At 38.5% G+C, this 18,315-nt stretch overlaps 1 protein-coding gene across 4 annotated transcripts in view; it reads left to right on the top strand.

Moving 5' to 3' along the window:
* Positions 1-18,315, top strand: part of LOC121953391 (palmitoyltransferase ZDHHC14-like) — a 66,183-nt gene that overhangs the window by 24,627 nt on the left and 23,241 nt on the right. For all 4 annotated transcript variants that reach the window (XM_042500455.1, XM_042500454.1, XM_042500457.1 and 1 more), the window contains exon 4: positions 13,259-13,411. In XM_042500455.1, the coding sequence (XP_042356389.1) occupies positions 13,259-13,411 (153 nt within the window). The remainder of the gene's footprint in view (positions 1-13,258; positions 13,412-18,315) is intronic.

Below are 18,315 nucleotides of genomic sequence, written 5' to 3'. Positions count from 1 at the left end.
CTCTGGAGCCTAAGGCGTCACCAGCACATGCATTCAGACGGTCAAAGAAAGGGTTTAGATGCATGTTTAGATTCATTAGGTTAACTTGTGTCAATTGCATAATAGCTCGTGTTGCACTGCCCTTCGGCATCTGTCCCTGAAACATCCACATCCAATACCGTGGCTGCCAGTAGACTAATAGACTGCTTTAGTGTTGGTGCCATTATGGGTCCCATTATCTTCCATTTGAAAGAACCTGGCTTGTAATAGCACAAGCATTTTATACACTCACAAACACACACATAAATACTTAAGATGGTTTGTATCCTTCAGCAAGGAATGTTAGATTTAAGCTACTGTTGAAGGTCACTGCATTTTCCCACAACTAGTAAAAAAAGTACAGACACATTTTACTCTTACAGTTGGTTATTACATTCTTGCTCTTTCTTCCTGTTTTTCTTTCTGTCTGTGTTTGTGGTGTAGTATCTCTGCATACACCTCCTATTGCTGTGTCTTTCTGTTTAAACGAACTTCTTTGGTTTCTTAGTCTGGACCTGTGCCGTGCAGCACTGTTTGGTTCAAGCCGTTGGCGTGGCAGCTTGACATGCAAGACATTAGTAGCACATCTGTTAGCTCTTAGCCTCATCATCCAACCTCATCCCAAACACCAACTAGCCTCACAATGTCTTCAAAGAGGAAACACTTATGCTTGTCTCTTTCCATGTCTCTCTTCCTCACTTTCTTACATTCTTTTTACCACTTGTGTTTTCTCTGTGCCAGTTTGTGCTGCAGCAGTGATGAAAATGCATTTCTGAGCTGCACAATTGTTGAGAATATTTGCTTTCGCTGCTGCTAACAGTCTTACTTATTCATGTTGTGTGTGTGTGTGTGTGTGTGTGTGAACAGAACATGCTTGCAAGTGGTTTACATTTCTCGCCCTCACTCATTCCTAGAAGCTTCTTTTTGTGCTGCATGATACGAGGAAAATGTGTGATACGCACTGAGCATTTCTGAATGTTGCAATGACAATATTACGTAAGTGAACACATATAGATAGAAATGTACGCAGTGTACTCAATTAGCACCAATAAAAAAAAATGTTTATAGTTACGTTTTTAAGTGTAGTTTTCTACTGATACTCTTTCAACTAGTGCGAAAAATCGAGTGCAACATCGTAGTCTTTTGTGATGTGTTTATCACGCAAGTCGACATTGCAATTGCAATTAAAAAAACTACAGCCCAGTTTTTGCTCTTCTGACTGAGACAACACTAGTCCATTTTTTCACTCACAACTTTTTTGCTTTTAAACTAACATGGCCTTATGTATCTGTGGAGACAGTGCTGATAAAGAAGCAGCCGACAGGCTTAGCGTGCAAGTGTAACTTTGTTGCATGTCAGTGCTGTTTTACTGTAATGACTCTTTATCATTTCAAGCTTTGTTTCCTATTTTTTTAACTGATACTTTTTTATTTGCAATTTAGTTTATAGCACTCGTTCTCTTTTAGTTCACATAACCATCAAACATTTGTCTCAAGTAAAATTATACATACAAAATCATAATAAATTAGAAGTTATCATTATTTAGGGTCACAAATGAACAGCTACCTTAAATAAATATGTATTTTAAGAAATTATATGAAATAGTTGCACTGAAGTTACTGATCACAGTAGAAAAGGGGAAAAAAGTTGAAAAATACAAAAAAGCTTCAAATACAACACAAAACAAAACATGAAAATAATAATAATAATAATAATAATAAACAGAATTAGAACTACTTCTATTTAATTGTATTGTAATTATATTTTGCATGCACATCGTGCATAGGTATGAACGCATATAGCTTTTTTAATATAAACAAATACCCCTAAATCCCTCAGCCACCAGTTCCAAAATAAGTTTTGCCATTCAGCAGCAGCCACATAAATAGATGATGATGTTTTAGTCACACAAGTGCTACAAGGCTCAAGTTCGAAACCTCCCATTGATCTGTTGACTAAACAACCTGGTACCTAATGTCTGTACAATATGAGACATCAAGGTCTCTCCTGCTCTCTGTACTCTAGAAGGGAAAACTGATAGTCAGGCTTCCGCTGTCTTTGTGAGCAGGTATCTGCTGTCTGCCAGATGTCTGTGAAAAAGAGGTTAGAGTGGGTGGTCTGAAGTATAGCCTACCTTAAAAAAAAAAAAAATCAAATATAATATGTTTGCGTCATATGAAACCTTGACACTGTATATGTCCTCCGCATTCTCTTGTCACCCTGCAGTGCACTCCTAATGCAGCAGAAATACCGTGTGCATCTATAAAGGGCCAGGGTACAGAGTGTGAGGTCAGGAAAGGTAGCACAGCTTGTTGTTTATCCCCACATGAGATGGAGACAAGAGTTGATTTCTCTTCAGTGTGCCGCGTTTGATGTCTATGCATGTCTGCCTGCCTGCCCAATATGTCAGGACTAGACAGGCTGGCATCAGTTCAGCTACCACATGCCAAATCCAAAAGACTCTCTGAAGCATTAATCAGAGTGAGAGATGGTCAGAACTGCCCGTTTCCTTCCCTCCACCTAATATGGTCCAAGCTAGCTGGTGAATGTCAGGGCAGCCACACAGTTTTTCCAAAGCTGCCAGCCAGACTCAGGGCCAGCAGAGGAAATAGATTTTGGAAGGCTTAGAGCTTGTGCTGCTGGAGGAAGGATGGGCACATGGGTAGAGGATGCAATGACATTTAGGCTTTTCATGACTGAAGGAGCAGTCAGTATGGGTGTTTGAAGGTGGGCAGTTCAGTGCTCTGAGGTGCATCTGTGTGGATGTTTTTAGGGTCTACTAATATGTTTTTTTCAGAGTCTATTCTGATACAGATGATTAGAAATAAAAAAAGAGACTAATAACCAATGTTTGGAACTGATATACAGTGAGCTTAGGCAGTATCTATTTTTTCATAGCTTCATACCTTCCTAAAATTACACCGGGGTATACAGTGTATGACAGTATCAGTGCGGGACGCTAACACCACCTCCCTATAGCGGACGGTTTGCTCCGTTCTACAGGCTGTCTTGCCATTGTCAGTCTACTGAATAGACAATACACTGACTCACAAGATGCCAACAAAAGGTTGATATTCCACATCGCGGAACCTGTTTTTGTTTTTTCTGTGGCACCTATGTTAACATGTTAGAGCAGCCATGCCTGAGCAGCACCACTCAGGCATCGCTCGGCTGCTTCTCAGCTGTGGTACATCTACGGAAACAGTCCTGACGATATTTACCGCATCACGCATGGTTTCAACAAAAATTGATTGTGAAAATGGTCTTCTGGTGATCATATTGACTCTATATCACCTTTTACAACAGTTTCAATGTCTTTATCCATTACAGACATCAGGAAATACAAATATATCTGTTTTACTAAACCTTCTCTGTTTCTGTTACAAAACAAAAGCCCTCTGACAACATTTCTGTCGACAGAACCCCTTCAGTTGTCGACACAAGGTATTTTACTGTGAAGCATTTTATGGTGGACCTTTTTGTTGACAATGCAGTAGCTTGCACGGCTTCATAAATGAGCAGAATATGTGCTTTGTATTGTGGAAATACAGTAGTTATAACAGTAGGCAGCTCTGCAGCAGCGTTACAACAACAAACGCTGCCAATGTGAACACACTGCTCAGAAAACAGCGTGGCCCGGTCGTAAACTTCAGGGCACTTGAAGTTAATAGAAAGATTAGGGTCCATAGTTTTGACGGTATGTAAAATCACACTGTCGGGATTTCCAAATACCCTGGTAGAAAATAACACACTGATACGGCTCATGCCTAATATACAGTAAAAATGAAAAACTCTGTGTCAAAATGTAGAATAACAAACACTACAACACCAACACAAAACTTTGTTAAATGCCTTTATTTAAGTTTTCTATTAAATCAGCTATTTGACCAAAAAATACAAAAACTAAAAAATCAGATAATTCTTAAAAATGCTGAATTTCACAGCTGATTAAAGGTTGATCCCTAGTGTTTAAGGCATGCTAAGTAAAGACAAGAATATATCCATTTAGTATGTGAGGGATAAAAGTGGTAGTTGTAGTTTTGGGGCTAAGAGTTTGGCCCACTGCTTTGTTTTTGACTTTTGCTTTGTGGTTTGGTTCTTACCACTGTTGGCATTGCACCCTGACTCTTTCCACTCTGCCAAAGTGTATTATATCATAATAAACTAATAATGTAAGTGTCCTTCTAACATGAGGCTTAAGCCTTGCTGAGGGGTCAAAAGCTGGACACCCTTGTCTGTCTCTGATGCAGTCAGAGATACTTGACTGGGTTATGTGATGATAGTCTGTATAAATGTTTGACATTAAAAATCCTAGCACAAGTGAAAAGGCAGTCATTAGGATTGTTATGAAATGTTGATTTGGGGAAATTGAATGTGATAGACTCATCTAAATGTTAAAAGTTACAAACCAAACATATTATGTTCTATTGAGGATTTGTCTTATCAAGTGAGTTTTTTCTTTTTTCCGTGTTCAGATTTTCCTACTTCCTTTTGTATGGGCAAAGCCATTAATTAAACCCACATAATTTTGTAGCTTGCTCCGTGTTTTAATTACTTTGTGTTTATCATCTTTGTTTGTTGTTGTGAAATGTTTTATTGTGGCTGCTTTTGTCAGTGTTCATTCCAGAAACTTAATTTAGATGCCAAAGTCTAATACGCAGCCCATCACCAGCTCAAGCTATTCTCTAAGACGAGATCAAGCTTAATCACATTAGATACAGCTTCCTCTCTGTGTAGCGATTAGACACTGCGAAACATGCTTGTTGGATTTTAACACCTTGTAGGTCTGCTTGTAGGTCTGGCTTTGCTTTTGGAGGCAAATGTGAGGCTTTATTATGAGTAAACTAAGGTTATTTTCATTTTGAGCTGTGTCTTGAATATCACAAGTGGTGGCTACTTATTTTCATCTTGGCATTTGTATCCCATAAATGCTGACCACTGCACTGTTGCATGCCACTAAACCTCAAAAAGCTGGCACCAATCTGAATTTATCATGTAGGGCAGTCCACAGGGTTGTATTGATTCTGACCTCCTGTTGGCCTCCAACTCAAGAAATTAAAAATGTGAAATATATCAGCCAGAATGCACCAGTGACTTTAAGATGTGGTCGCTCACAGTGACGGGGTGTGTCAGAAGCACAGTCTCTTTAACTCATGTTAAAGCCTCTTTTGCCCTTGCCAGGACAATATACTGTGTGTCTTTTTGACATAGTGCAGAGACGTTTGTCCTGTTGCAGTAAAGAATGAATTAATACCTTGTTTTGAGTGACAGTCCAATCATAACTCATGTTGGTACTTAAATCGCTACGCTGACTCTCTTCCTCCCTCCTCTCCCCTCTCGGTGTAGCCAACCGCCCTGGGTCACATTCATGTTTGACTTCATTGTTATTGACTGAATAATAAGTAATAGGTGCGCAGCCAGTGGAAAGAGGCTCTATTACGAAGCTACTTGACATCTCAACTTCTACATTTATGAAATTCTTGTACATAGACCTCAGCCTAGCCTCTCTTATTGTGACTGACAAAGGGGACATGTTGACATGGGGACAGTAAATGTCTTTAACACAGTTATATTATTTTTTACAGTTTGGCTAAACTGATATTGTAAGCATCAGTATTAGTCCAGAATTGTACAGTCAGTGCATCCTTGCTTTTTGATCATGTGTGCTGTAAAGAGTCATTTTCTGCTCTTTAATGAGTCTTAGGAAAAAATAACTTTCTTTTCTATTTCCTCTTAGTCTTCCTTCATTCTTGGCGTGTCCCCAGGCTTACACTGACATGCACATGAAAGACTGAGATAAAGACATGATAGTGCGTGGATGATAGAGCTGCAGGGTCAGGGATAGAGGAGTGGAAATGTACAGGAATAGAACTGTCTTCCAGGAGATTATGAAAAACAAAGTTGTTGTGAGGTAATTACCCTCGCCTGGAATGACCTAAAATGCTGATCATTCACTCTCACTTGCTTCATCCATTATGCCTTCATTAAGCCATCTCTGTCTTTCTCTCTCTCTCTCTTACAATCACACACACACACATTTTATCTCAATACACCTCAGTAGCATAAAGAATACTGTGTATGCAGGAAAGTGAATGGTGTACACTTGTTTTTTACAAGGAGCAGATTAGGGCTGCCCCTCGAAAGTCAGGGATTCGAATCATCAGTCGGAAACACCTCAGTTGACTGAGACTGCTTCAAGTCAAGCAGCCTTGACTTTTAAGCTACTCTTTGGGAGCTATGGATATTTGGCGCAGAGGAGTCGAGCCATCTTGCCTAGGAGTGGTAAATTTCCACCTCACAGGAACTTAATACAATACAGTCTCTAGCTTTTGTTTGATATGTGGCATGGCAAAAATGTTGCACATTTCTGACCTGTCGTTAGCTCCATGAACTTGTTTACTGTATCATGGGAATGCTGCTGTCACACTTTCAGCCTTTAAAACGCTGCATGGAAAACAAAATGAATAGTTGAATATTTATATTGAACAGCCAAATCTAATTCAACTGCCATAATACTGAGTCAGGGACAGACCTAGACAGATTAGGTCATAGTAAAGGTACTACCACATGACCAAGAGTACCCCTAGTAATAATTTTGTTTTACTTCTGTCACTTGTCTTTGCAGCAGCAACAGCAGCAGGTGTGTTGTCCTTCTTTGCACTTTTCTGAGATATTCTGGCCCCGTTGAATATCTGACCACGTCCTCACTTGTCATCCTTCACTCAGACAGATGTCACATGTCTCTGGATCCAGACTATTAAACCAGTCCCTCATGGTCTTGGCCAAGGTCTCTGTCAGCTCAGCACACAGTGACAAAATCTGAAGAAGAGGACATTTAGCGTGTGATTGCCTTGTTGTTGAACAGAATAAAGTTTAGAGATTTTGAGCAATTTTATTTTCATTATGTGGCTTTACTTTTGATTTGTTTATACTGTCAGCTGCCTACTGATCATAGTTTTGTCTATCTACTTTGGTGCCCTGCCCCTCATTTTATATACACTATACAGTGTGTGAATCAGTAATGATTTGCTGCTGCATCTGTTTTGAGTTTTGGTGCTTTGATTTGCCGGGAAGTCAGCTGATTACTGCGTGCCTCAGTTCAGACAGACTGTTCCACATATTTTAACACTATGCTTGTTTTTATTATCATAGCTATAGATTTAACAGGAAGTGGTCACAGTTATAGTTGAAATGTTCTGTAAAAAGTTGGGACATTTCAATAACTTGGATGTAACAGTGGAGCATCACATCGGACTAGAAGAACATCTGAAACACTGCTGTGTTTTGCATGACTTGTCAGCCCACACTAATGCTGCTGTTTTGTGTTGTGGCTACATCAAAAATGATGCTCAGCAGCAAACCAAATCAAAAACAGGTGGCACAGCGACCAACCAAAAGTCCAAAATTCCTCTGAAGAAGCACTGGCACGTCTATTCAAACAGCATCCAACAAGCTCTGCATTTCAAATCCTCAACAGTGCAAAGTTTCAGGTCTCGACCTCTTAGGTTTAATCGAGTAGGCCACCCCGTCAGTATTTTCCTTTTGAATAGCTGAAAAGATTCCCTCTGTGTTTTTTAACTGTGTGACAGGTGTTACATTTCTTGGCTTGTTTCAGAGCAAGGACAGATAGGAAATATCTCTGCAGTGAATTTCCAGGGACAAAGTGCTTGGCTAAATTAAATTCACTTAAGCTGAACTAGTTAATGTTACTCAACTCCCAAATTACTTCCTCAAATGTAATGATGTTACTTTCACTTGATGTAGTCAATAGCCAAATTCAACCTGCTCAGCCCGCAGCATGGTGCAATCATTTTCAGAACAGATTTGATAAAGCATACATATAATCAAAAAACAATGGAAGAAAGAATTGTTCTATGAGGATATTTACAGCAGGAAAATACACACGTAATATCAATTTGTTAGGTAGGTGTTACTCAGATATCATCTATAATGTGCATCTGTTGGCTTAGCTTTCTTGTGACTGCTGCACTTCTTTGCATGTCTTACACTTTCTCTCTGCTTTTCTTAATCTGATGTTTTAAAGCACCTTTGGTGATTATCCACATACCATAGATCTGTCTGTGAAGAAATGTAACATGCAGTGGAGCAACAGGCAATGTAGTGTCAGACTCTACAGTTATAGACTAAATACTCACCACAAAAAGCTGCTTATTTGGTTAGTAAACCAGTGATTAGCCTTGATTTAGCCATCAGCTAATCCTTACTTAGTCATTCATTTGAAAAATTGGACTGACATCAATATAAACTGGTGTGCTATAAAGCTTTTCCTATTTCAAGTCTGAAATACAATAAGCTTTATTATTATTTTTGAGCTTAGAACCAAACAGCAAAAGACCAAAGTTGGATATGAGGTAGATTGGCAATTGCAGCTGATCCAGCATTACCACGACTGGAATTGTCTCAGAAATAGCAGTGTTTGCTATAATCCATTCAAAGAAGAAAATAGAAGTGCTGTTATTTAAAAAAGAAAGGGCACCTCAGCATGACTTCATTTTTAACAGTGAATAAGAGGCATGAAGTGATGTGAATGGGAAAATCTGATGTTTTTGAGAAATTGATTATAGGACCTTTTTTTTTTTTTTTTTTGCTCTGGAGTGAATGTGTTACCAGGGTTCCTACAGTAATGATTTTCTGAAAAAGTTATGAAATTAGAAAAACTGTTTTCCAGGCGTGAAAATGGTTTGGTATTAACAGAATGTTTTGGAAAAGTTTTGTGTATATACATTATTTTGGTTATTGTGTAGAATGGAAAAAATCCTAAAACAATAAAATAGAATGAATTAATACCTTGTTTTGAGCGACTCTCTCCTAGAGTCACCGTAGCGATTTAAGTACCAGCATTTAACTGCATTCATCTACTACGTGTAGAAATGCAGAAGTAAATGTGGAGTAGGTCATTCTGTCAAATACAAATAAATATATATTATTAGTTGTATATATTTGGAGTAGGTCAAATAGGTAGGACTACTACCTGTGAAAATGTAGTTAAATGTGGTGTTGGTCCTTTGTCATTTATATTGCTCAGAATGGATTATTACCTTTATACATGTAGAGGTCATTCTGTCAGATAATTAAACAAATGCTTGCCCCCCCACCGTGGTGAGAATAACCCTTATTTCATTTATTTTATTCACCAAAAATGTTGTCTTTTTTTTAACACAACACCTTTTGTACTTGCACTGGAGAGTGCCGTATGAGCTATGAGCTCTATCACAAATGGTACGAGACAAGTCACCGTCAACCTTTCACTGTGGCTTTTCTAGAGACATAATGTGGGTAAATGTTCCATTTAGACTGTTTGTGAAACCAGCTCTTCTCACCACCATCAGATACTCTACACTGCTATGTCTGTGCACTGTCAAATTATATAGAAGGAGCTAGTCTCTCCTTTTAATATTTCTATTAGGTAAATCTCTCATGTTATTTGAACTGGGCTTAAGATCTTTCATTTTATGATTGATGTTCACCCTTTTTCAAGTATGATTGAACTCGCTTTTCTCTCTACTCAGCAGTTTTGTGTGCAAGACCTTGAAAAAGCTGCTTGACTGAACAGAACTTGCTTGTGCCTCTCTGGGTTTAGTCCCACATCTTGGCAGGCAGGTTGAGGTCAAATCCTCTGTTAGCCATCATCATTGTATTCAAGTACACTTATCCACCGGTGAAGGTAAAGCTTTCTCTCCTCCACACACACACAGCAGGATAGCAGTTATTTTCCCTTTATACCTCAACAGGCAACGCCTAGCACAGTTTGGCTGACATTGAATCCTCATTTAGCTTTGTGTATGAGGGTGTGAGTGGGTACAGTGTGTGTATGTATATTCTGTTACCTCACTTCCTAGTCTACCTGGCCCTGTTTTCTAGCCTCCAGCTCTTATGCCTGGACTATCTCTCTGAGGGATCTCCCACTAGACACTGATGTAAGGCTCAGCTTTGGATGGTAGTGTACAAATGGCTTTGTTCAGCAGAAAAGATACTTTGACACTTCCCTCTAAGCCACTACTTTACCGCAGGCATCCGTGAAGAAGCGTAGTGAATGTTGATGGGCTGGTCAAAGTGTACTTTGGTGTGACCACAGTTGATTTACAGGACGGTGTACGGAAATACAGGTATTTAGAGTCAGACCTATAAGTAGACTATTGTTTTTTTTAACATACAGAGGCTGCAGAAGAGCCTTGAATTGAAAAGATTGAAAACCTCTAATTCCAAATTGAAAACTTCATACATTATCCAGGATGCTTCCTCCTGTTCCTACTCTCGTGTTTACACCGGACAAATAGAAATTAAGCCTAAATTAGATATTGTTTTAAAATGATAATTGTTTATTAACAGTGACATATATGAACACACAGTTGTGTTAATACTGATCATTTAATGTAGGTATTACTGGCAATGGCAGTTGCTTTTCACCAATTTTGAAACTGGTTTTTGGACACGACCCCTGTATTTTTAATTTTTTATTTTTTATTTTTAAATGTTATATTTTTTGTCAATGGGAAATGTGGTAGCCATCAAAAACTAGAATTACAACTAGAAGGGCTGGCATGGATGTTTTTTCCCCACTCAGCTGTGTCTAATTACTTAGTCTGTATGATATGACTAATACGCATTATTATCCATCTTTGCCCACCTGCCAGCATTATTTGCAGAGATCTCAGAATACTCTTCAAAGAGATGCTTCAAAGCATCCTACACTTGGTTTAGTTGTCATGGCTCTTATTATGGAGTGCCATGTAAATCAATATGAAATATAGAAATAGATGAGCCTGGAAATAAATAAAGTTGGATATGAAATAAATCCTCTAATAAATTATGCGTTTAATATGTAAATAAATGTAAATATATACATTTGTTAATATAGTTCAATATATATAGTTTTTGTTCTGTTAAGGATGTTGTCCAAAGGACTACTTATATTTTTTTGAGGAAACTTTATAAGACGCTGTTAGAATATATAGAGAGCATACTCTGGGCATAGACGGAGCAGCAGAGCATCAGGTGAAGTAAAAGGAAAACTTAATTGTTCATTGCACTGGGTCTAAAAGTTTGCTTTCACTGGCCTCTGCAGCAGCTGCTCCTCTCATTCAGCTCACTTCTCAAACTACTGCTGAAAAAAAAAGTCATAAAGAGTTCTACCTGTACTGTGTTCACAGACCAGCAAAAATGTCTGAATTTAGAGAAGGGACACAGAATGATTTTAAAAAAAAAGGGGGGCATGCACACGCACACACACACACACACACACACACACACACACACACACACACCCTGATAGGCAGATCATCAAACTTTGTGTTGCTGTTGCTGCTGCTTTTATTTATTATTGATTTAAATTGCATTTCATACTTCATTTCACCTGACAGAAAGCTAATATCACCAGAAATCTTTACTGCACTATAAATACATTGACAATGTGACATCTCCTGGTGGTTTAACACTGTGGTAGCCAAGTTGTTCTCAGAATTTTTCACACACTCTCCTTGTCTGTTGTCTTCCTCAGAGGAGTCTGCTGAGAGGGCAGAGGAACAGAGGGAGTATGGAGGAGAGTGTAGAGCGCTCTGTAGGCATTGATCACAATAGAGACGAATTCAATACAACAAAACTCACTGGCTGCGTTTCCTCTGCTCTCCTTTAGAAATGTCAAACACCCACACAAGCCTCTCAGTCCCTATGCAACCCCCCTCCCCACTGACACACATATACCACTCTGTTAGCAAGGATACAGGCCACTGTGTAATGATCTTCCTACACACACCATCTCCTACTCTCAGGGTGCGTGAGAGTGCTCAAAGCAAGCTGAGCAATAATAGGATACAGGCTCTACCTTTTATGGCTTGAAAATCACTATCATTGCTCTCATCCTTACCGTTTAGCCTGTCATCACTGCTGTCTACTCCACCAAAAGTCATTCAGAGCAGTTTGCTACCATTTTCTTTTTTGTGTTATAGTTTGAGGACCGTTGTTTTAAGTGCATGTTGAATTCCAGACTTGTTCATATTTCCCCGAAGTAGGTTAAAAGTTTAGTCACTGTAGCAGCTGACTACATGTTTTTCAGAAAAGACAGGGTGGCTAGTTTTTAGTGTTCAGTGGTACAAAAGGTTGGTTCTGGTTGGCAAGTTTGACACTGAATCTGTAAAGCCCATACAAAAGAGCTAAAATGGTGGGGCTAATTAAATATAATGAGCTGTGTGGGTTGTCCATGTTCAAGCCTTTTAAGCTACCGATAGCCTGACATGTGCTTTTATCAGAGCTAAAGATAATTGCAGATCAGGAAAGATTTCACTTCACCACAGCCTTATTCTCAAGACAGTTTAAACCAGACAACTTGAACACATTGCAAGACAGAAAAATCAAGTGGATTCTACTGGCTTATCTTACGAATAAAGAAATGTCTTCTCTGCACCTTTTATAGTGCCTAAAAAGGCATCTTTTACAAATTCCTTTTTATGATGTTAAAGAAAAACCTTCCAAGTATGAAATTATTTTTAGATTGTGTTTTTAGGTGTTTAAGCCAGCATGAGATTTATTCAAGGGACAGTGCACTACAACTGTAAATTTCCTTACTATTGGTAACCTGTAGCTTCCATATAGGTAGTGCTACTCTCTGTAGTTTGGGCTATATAATTCATACTATATGTAAGGTGGAGGTTGTTATAGAAACAGAGTGGTGCTATATTTAAATTTATTCATTTATTGGGCTTTTCCTTCTTTTCTGTCATGTATATGATGGATGTTGGATTTTTATATTAAATATGGCCAAGTATGGCTAAGTTTCAAACATCATAAAGGTAAGGTATCATTCAGTATTGAATTTATACCAGTGGATTTGTTAAACCTTACCTTGCAATATATTACATTTATTGTAACTTACTGTCTGTTCAAGCTAATCACCAATTTGATCGTTGTATATTTTTCGTGTGGTGGACATGTTTGATTTTGTACTGTAGCCAATTCTCCTGGCCTTTAATGCACTTTACTCTCAGTCTGTACATCCCATCCAGAGGTTTGACAAATTAATGGATAGTATTTTTTTGCCACTGAAATATTAATAACACATCCGTCTCATCAATGCTGCATCTACATTATAGTACTGTATATGGGAGTGTATTAGGGCCTGTGTGAAACACAGAGAAAACACTGTGCACTTGTGTTGTTTTAACAGTGTGTTCACTTAGATTTTTATGTTTCTCTCTTGTTTTTCTCTCTCTTTGATCTTCCCAAGATGTGGCTAATGGCAGTACAGGCTACAGGCCTCCTCCCAGGACTAAGGAGGTGGTAATCAACGGCCAGACAGTCAAGCTGAAGTATTGCTTCACCTGCAAGATCTTCAGACCGCCACGTGCCTCCCACTGCAGCCTCTGTGACAACTGCGTGGGTGAGTGAAAATTATATTCTCTGGCTGCGAGTTTGTATGTTTGGCTGATATTTTTCTGTTAGTACTCTAGTTTTCACCACATTCATTTTCAGAAATTAGTCTAATTAACACAAACAGCCAAGACCAACACCAAACCATCCTCTATCCAGTTTGTGGTTTGTTTAAATTACACTACTCACTACCCATTTATATGTATGTTACTAAAAAGTCAACATAAATCTGAAAAGCAAACAAACTGCTGCCTCACTGAAGTCTGTAGGCCTATCTGAGAAAATCACATTTGTTCACTTATTTCTTTTTAGGACAAACTTGGGCTTGATACAAATTCTGGCATATCTGTCTTTCTACGCCCCATCCACACATTTTAACACACAGACCCCACATTTGCACACAAACACACGCTGAAGCACACAGAATTCACACAAATCGGACAAATCATGTTTAACCTGATTATGCAAAAGTTGCATCTGTAGTTGAAAATACAAGCCAAGGTAAATGTTTAGTTTATGATGCAAATCTGCTGGGAATATTTTGTACATACGCTTAGAGGGAGCGAATAGTTACAATGAGAAAAGTGAGTTCTGCTGCTCTTCACAACCACATGCGCCGTCTCTGGAGACAAAACGAAGACCACAGCCTGGCAGTCACTAAAAAGATAGAGACAAAGATGCAGGGACCTGTGTGTCTGTATCTTTCTCATGAAGGTTTTTGTGCTGCTCACTCATCAGAGACAACTCCTTCTTTGAATGTCTGTTTCCTTGTCAGAAGTGGGGCTGACTGAAAACCTGGGAGACAAAGATGAGGAAGTAGTAAACACAGGAAAAAAAGACGAGGAGGTGGTAATCAGATGCAGCAGATGCGAGTTGACAGGAAGGAAGACAGGCTGGCAGCTGAACAAAAAGATGGGAGGGCAGTCATTTTCACAAACAGGCTCTGTCCACAAAAGTGGATATTGTTCACATTTTAAGTAGATTCCAAAAATGAAACTGGCAATGCTCACTTTCAGATTAAAATGTAATTTAAAATAGACATCCTGCTTAAAACAACTAACAAATTTGGACTAAGAGGAGTTTGATCTTATAAATATTTGTGTATAAGGTTTAAAAATTATGTTTGGATCATCGTTGAACAAAGATGATGTCATAGATGGGAGGGAAAGGACAAATGAGAAATAGGCTCATAGTTGGACTGTCCATGGGCTGGAAGCAATAAACTCCACTGATAAATGTCAGTTGTAATTGGTATCTTTTTTGCTAGTACTACTCTTCCCTCTGCCCTTAAAGCTCCAGCTGTCCAGCCAACATGACTCCACATCCCCAAAGTAAAATTTGGAGTCAGTCAGTCCAGGGTTCGTTATGAAGTTTCAGAGATAAACTGTATAAATCACGGTGCAGGGAACTAGGTCATATGCAGGAGAAAAGGGCTAACATTCACATATATAATCAGTTTCAGGCCTTTTCCAAAAACTGTAGAGCAACCCTTTTCAGCTGACGACCTGCAGGTCACTGATCAGTTCTGTCTACAAATAAGTAAAACTTTAAATCTGAATAAGAAAACAATTATGCAAATAACAATCATTTTACTGCAATAAATCCTTTAAACCAGCAGAGTGCTCCTGTGAAGTTGCCCAAGTTGCCTATGAACCAAACAACCCACCAGTGGGTTTGAAAGACACATCTTCTTTAAAAAAAAATTTCCTAATTTCACCATTTACCATGAGCAGAAACAGAAATATAAAAACAGACATAACTGTCAGATTTCTACATTTCCGATGGTTCTTAAATACATTATGTGTGACAGATACTTCCATCAGTAAATGCAACCAAACCTGAGTGTAAAATAGTGATATTCAATTAAAATAACTTAATTCTACATGCAGGGTTTTCCACACATTCATTTATTTATTTGTGGCAGCCCACCACCAATAAAACATCTGCTGCCATGTATTTTATATGATTTTATATTTTTGGAGTTGGACCATTCATTAGAAGCACTAATGGAATATTTTAGAATGAGTTATTCTTTCACAACACCTGGAGCGCAGAGTGTACTCTGGGCACAGATGAAGCAGCAGAACGGCGTGGTTAACATAACCGTTCTTTCTGTTGAGTCAAAAAGTTTGCAGTCATTCCCTTCGTCTTAACTGACAACTCTCGTTAAAAGTTTTGCCAAAAAAAAAAATAAAAAATTTATAACCAGATCATGTAAAAAATCCCCACAAAAACAAAACATAAGAAAAAACCCATAAATTCGGTGCTCCGTAGTGAAACTGGGAAGCCATTAATGTCTCAGCTGAGACCAAAAGTCACGTGAAAAAGATTCAGTGAAACTTTGACTGAAGTGCAGGCTGTTTACACACAGGAGAGGACAAGCGGATATGAAAATGTAAATGTTAAAGTTTTGAGTGCTGTATCAAGTGTACATTCATAACAAGAATAACAGCTCAGGAACATGTCTGGGCAAGGGGCCCTTAGCATTCTGAAAATGTGGCCCCCTGATGATCAGTATTGGAAACAAGTTTGATTGCGTTTTCTCTTAAATGGGAAATGCAGATCACATCGACAGTGAAAAAGTGCTTCCCCTGTCTCTTGACTTCTCTGTCTCTGCGTGTCTACCTCTGGTGCTGTAAACGCCAGGGGGCTAACAAGCTCTTAAATAAGTGAACAGCCAGAATAGATAGATAGGGCCCCCCTCGTGGAAGTGCAGAATAGGAATACGGTAGAGTCACTTCCTTTTTAAGCGGGTTAGCCCCATGGTAGTGATGGAAGGAGCTTATAAGAGCGCAGAATTATAACACACACACACACACACACACACACACACACACACACACACACACTCTTTTGCCCTTCTCTTCCTCCTCTTTTCTTTACAGTACATATGTGTAAAATAGTTTTACTGTTTGTGTTTCAGTTCCAGTTGTGGTGTTCATAAATATTGGTGCTTGTTCTTTGTGTGGGATTTTGTGATTGATTTTTAGAGCGATTTTAATTCTTTGTCTAATATACTTAATTAAAGGACACTAGATGAAGATTTAATGACACTCTTGGGGAAATGAGTCTGTTATGTAAGCAAACAATAAAATGCTTCAAAAGAATATTGGCACATAAATAAGAATATATTACAACATTATGAAACTGTTAGGGTTGTAAGCTTTTACTTTAAAGCCCTCATCAAAGGGATGTTGTTACTAGGTCAGGTGCTTAAAACTCTCTTTAGATTCATAAATAATCTGCGTGTATGCACAAAGACAGAAATATGCATATGCGTTCTTTCCATCAGGTTTATTAGGAGAACAGGAGTATAAACACACACAGAAGAACATTAAATGTCTAATTTTTCCTCTCCTAGCATCGTTGGTCCCTTAATGTTAATGACCTTTGTGGAAAGGCTATGATATCAGATTTGATGAGTAGAGTTTGTCCCCTTTCATCCAGTCTGACTAGAGGCTGCATTTCCACAGACACACTTCAACCAGGCATTGATTAATGAAGACAAAAGCAGGTCATTTCACTTCACTAAGCAAATAATGGCACTGATTAATTAGTTAAGTAGCTACCACTATGCACAGCTAGTAGTTCACAGTCAGAGACCGGATTGTGGAGTTAGGACTGATTGGATAACCATACTAACAATGAGCCCTCCACTCTTGGAGCAATCAGTAAAAAGATAAGTGTGCTGCAGCAAAGTTTCTTTGATTAAAATATTACTGACTAATTTTCATCTGAAAGATTTCACATTAAAGTTATAAAGGAGTTGTAGACTTCAGACTGCATTCTGATACATATTTTGTGTTTTGAGTACATTGCAGAAAGTATATCTGAAATCCAGACATTTTATTTACTTACACAACAGGGGCTGGACACGAATATTCAACTGTTTGGATATTTGTTTGGTATTTGGTTTTCAATTTTGAGATTCTGATTTGTTTTTTGTTTTTTTTGAGAAATTACTATAAAGAAATTATATCAGTGTTTCCTGTACATTGATTTGTTTGAGGTGACCTGCCACAATATAAACTTTGACCGCCACATGTTGATTTTCTCCCCTTTTTTCCCCTATATCTTAAACGGGTAAAATCCTATTTTATTGTACAGTGTTTATAAGGTCACCCCGTGCTTGTTCCCCACCTTGTCTGTTTATCATGAGCACTACGCTCCATGGACGATAGGTGAAAGTCTGCCCGCATGCACACAATAATAAGGCTGAATGTTAGCATCACACATCTAACGTCATCTAATAGTTATTAACTGTTTTAACAGTGGAGTCGAGCCATTTCAGAGTCTGTGTGAGTTTTTTGGGATTGGGCTGCTGCTGCTGTGTTAAACTGCCTACTTGCCAGAAGGAGCGCTGCTCTAAAGATGGTCTTTAACACTGCTCCTAACCTGTGTAATAGAAACACTTAATCGTGTAAATATAAATTTCAAATTAAATTTTTTTGGAACTAGTATGCCGTTTCTACAACACTGTTTCATAATGCTTTGTCAGGAGTTGTCTTGGATTTAGAGCCCATTGTTATGAACATTTATGTAGGTCTAAAATTCACCCACAATAAGAAAGAGCACAAAAAATGCTTGTTAGGATAACTGTATAAACAACACAGACATTCAGTTGAAAGAGGCTCCTCTGTGCACCACAATAACACTGTGTACTTGCACAACTCTTACTGTTCTTGTCTGCATGATTTCTGTGGAAGGAACCCAGCAGTCTGGACGACACTTTCACTTTACTTCCTCTCTTCATTTGCAATTCCTGAAATGTCTTCAAATATTCTTAAATTGATGTCTTACTGGAGGCACTTTGTCTGTTGACCTTGCAAAGTGCTTCTTTCACCATCTCAACCTCACTCGGACCTACAGTGACAGGGAGTTTTTCAGCCATACACAGTCATGTCTGCGTCTAAC

Source organism: Plectropomus leopardus, chromosome 14 (assembly GCF_008729295.1).
Source record: "Plectropomus leopardus isolate mb chromosome 14, YSFRI_Pleo_2.0, whole genome shotgun sequence".
NCBI lineage: Eukaryota > Metazoa > Chordata > Actinopteri > Perciformes > Serranidae > Plectropomus > Plectropomus leopardus.
Note: the sequence above shows the minus strand (reverse complement) of the source record. Positions and strands in the feature narration are given on the sequence as shown.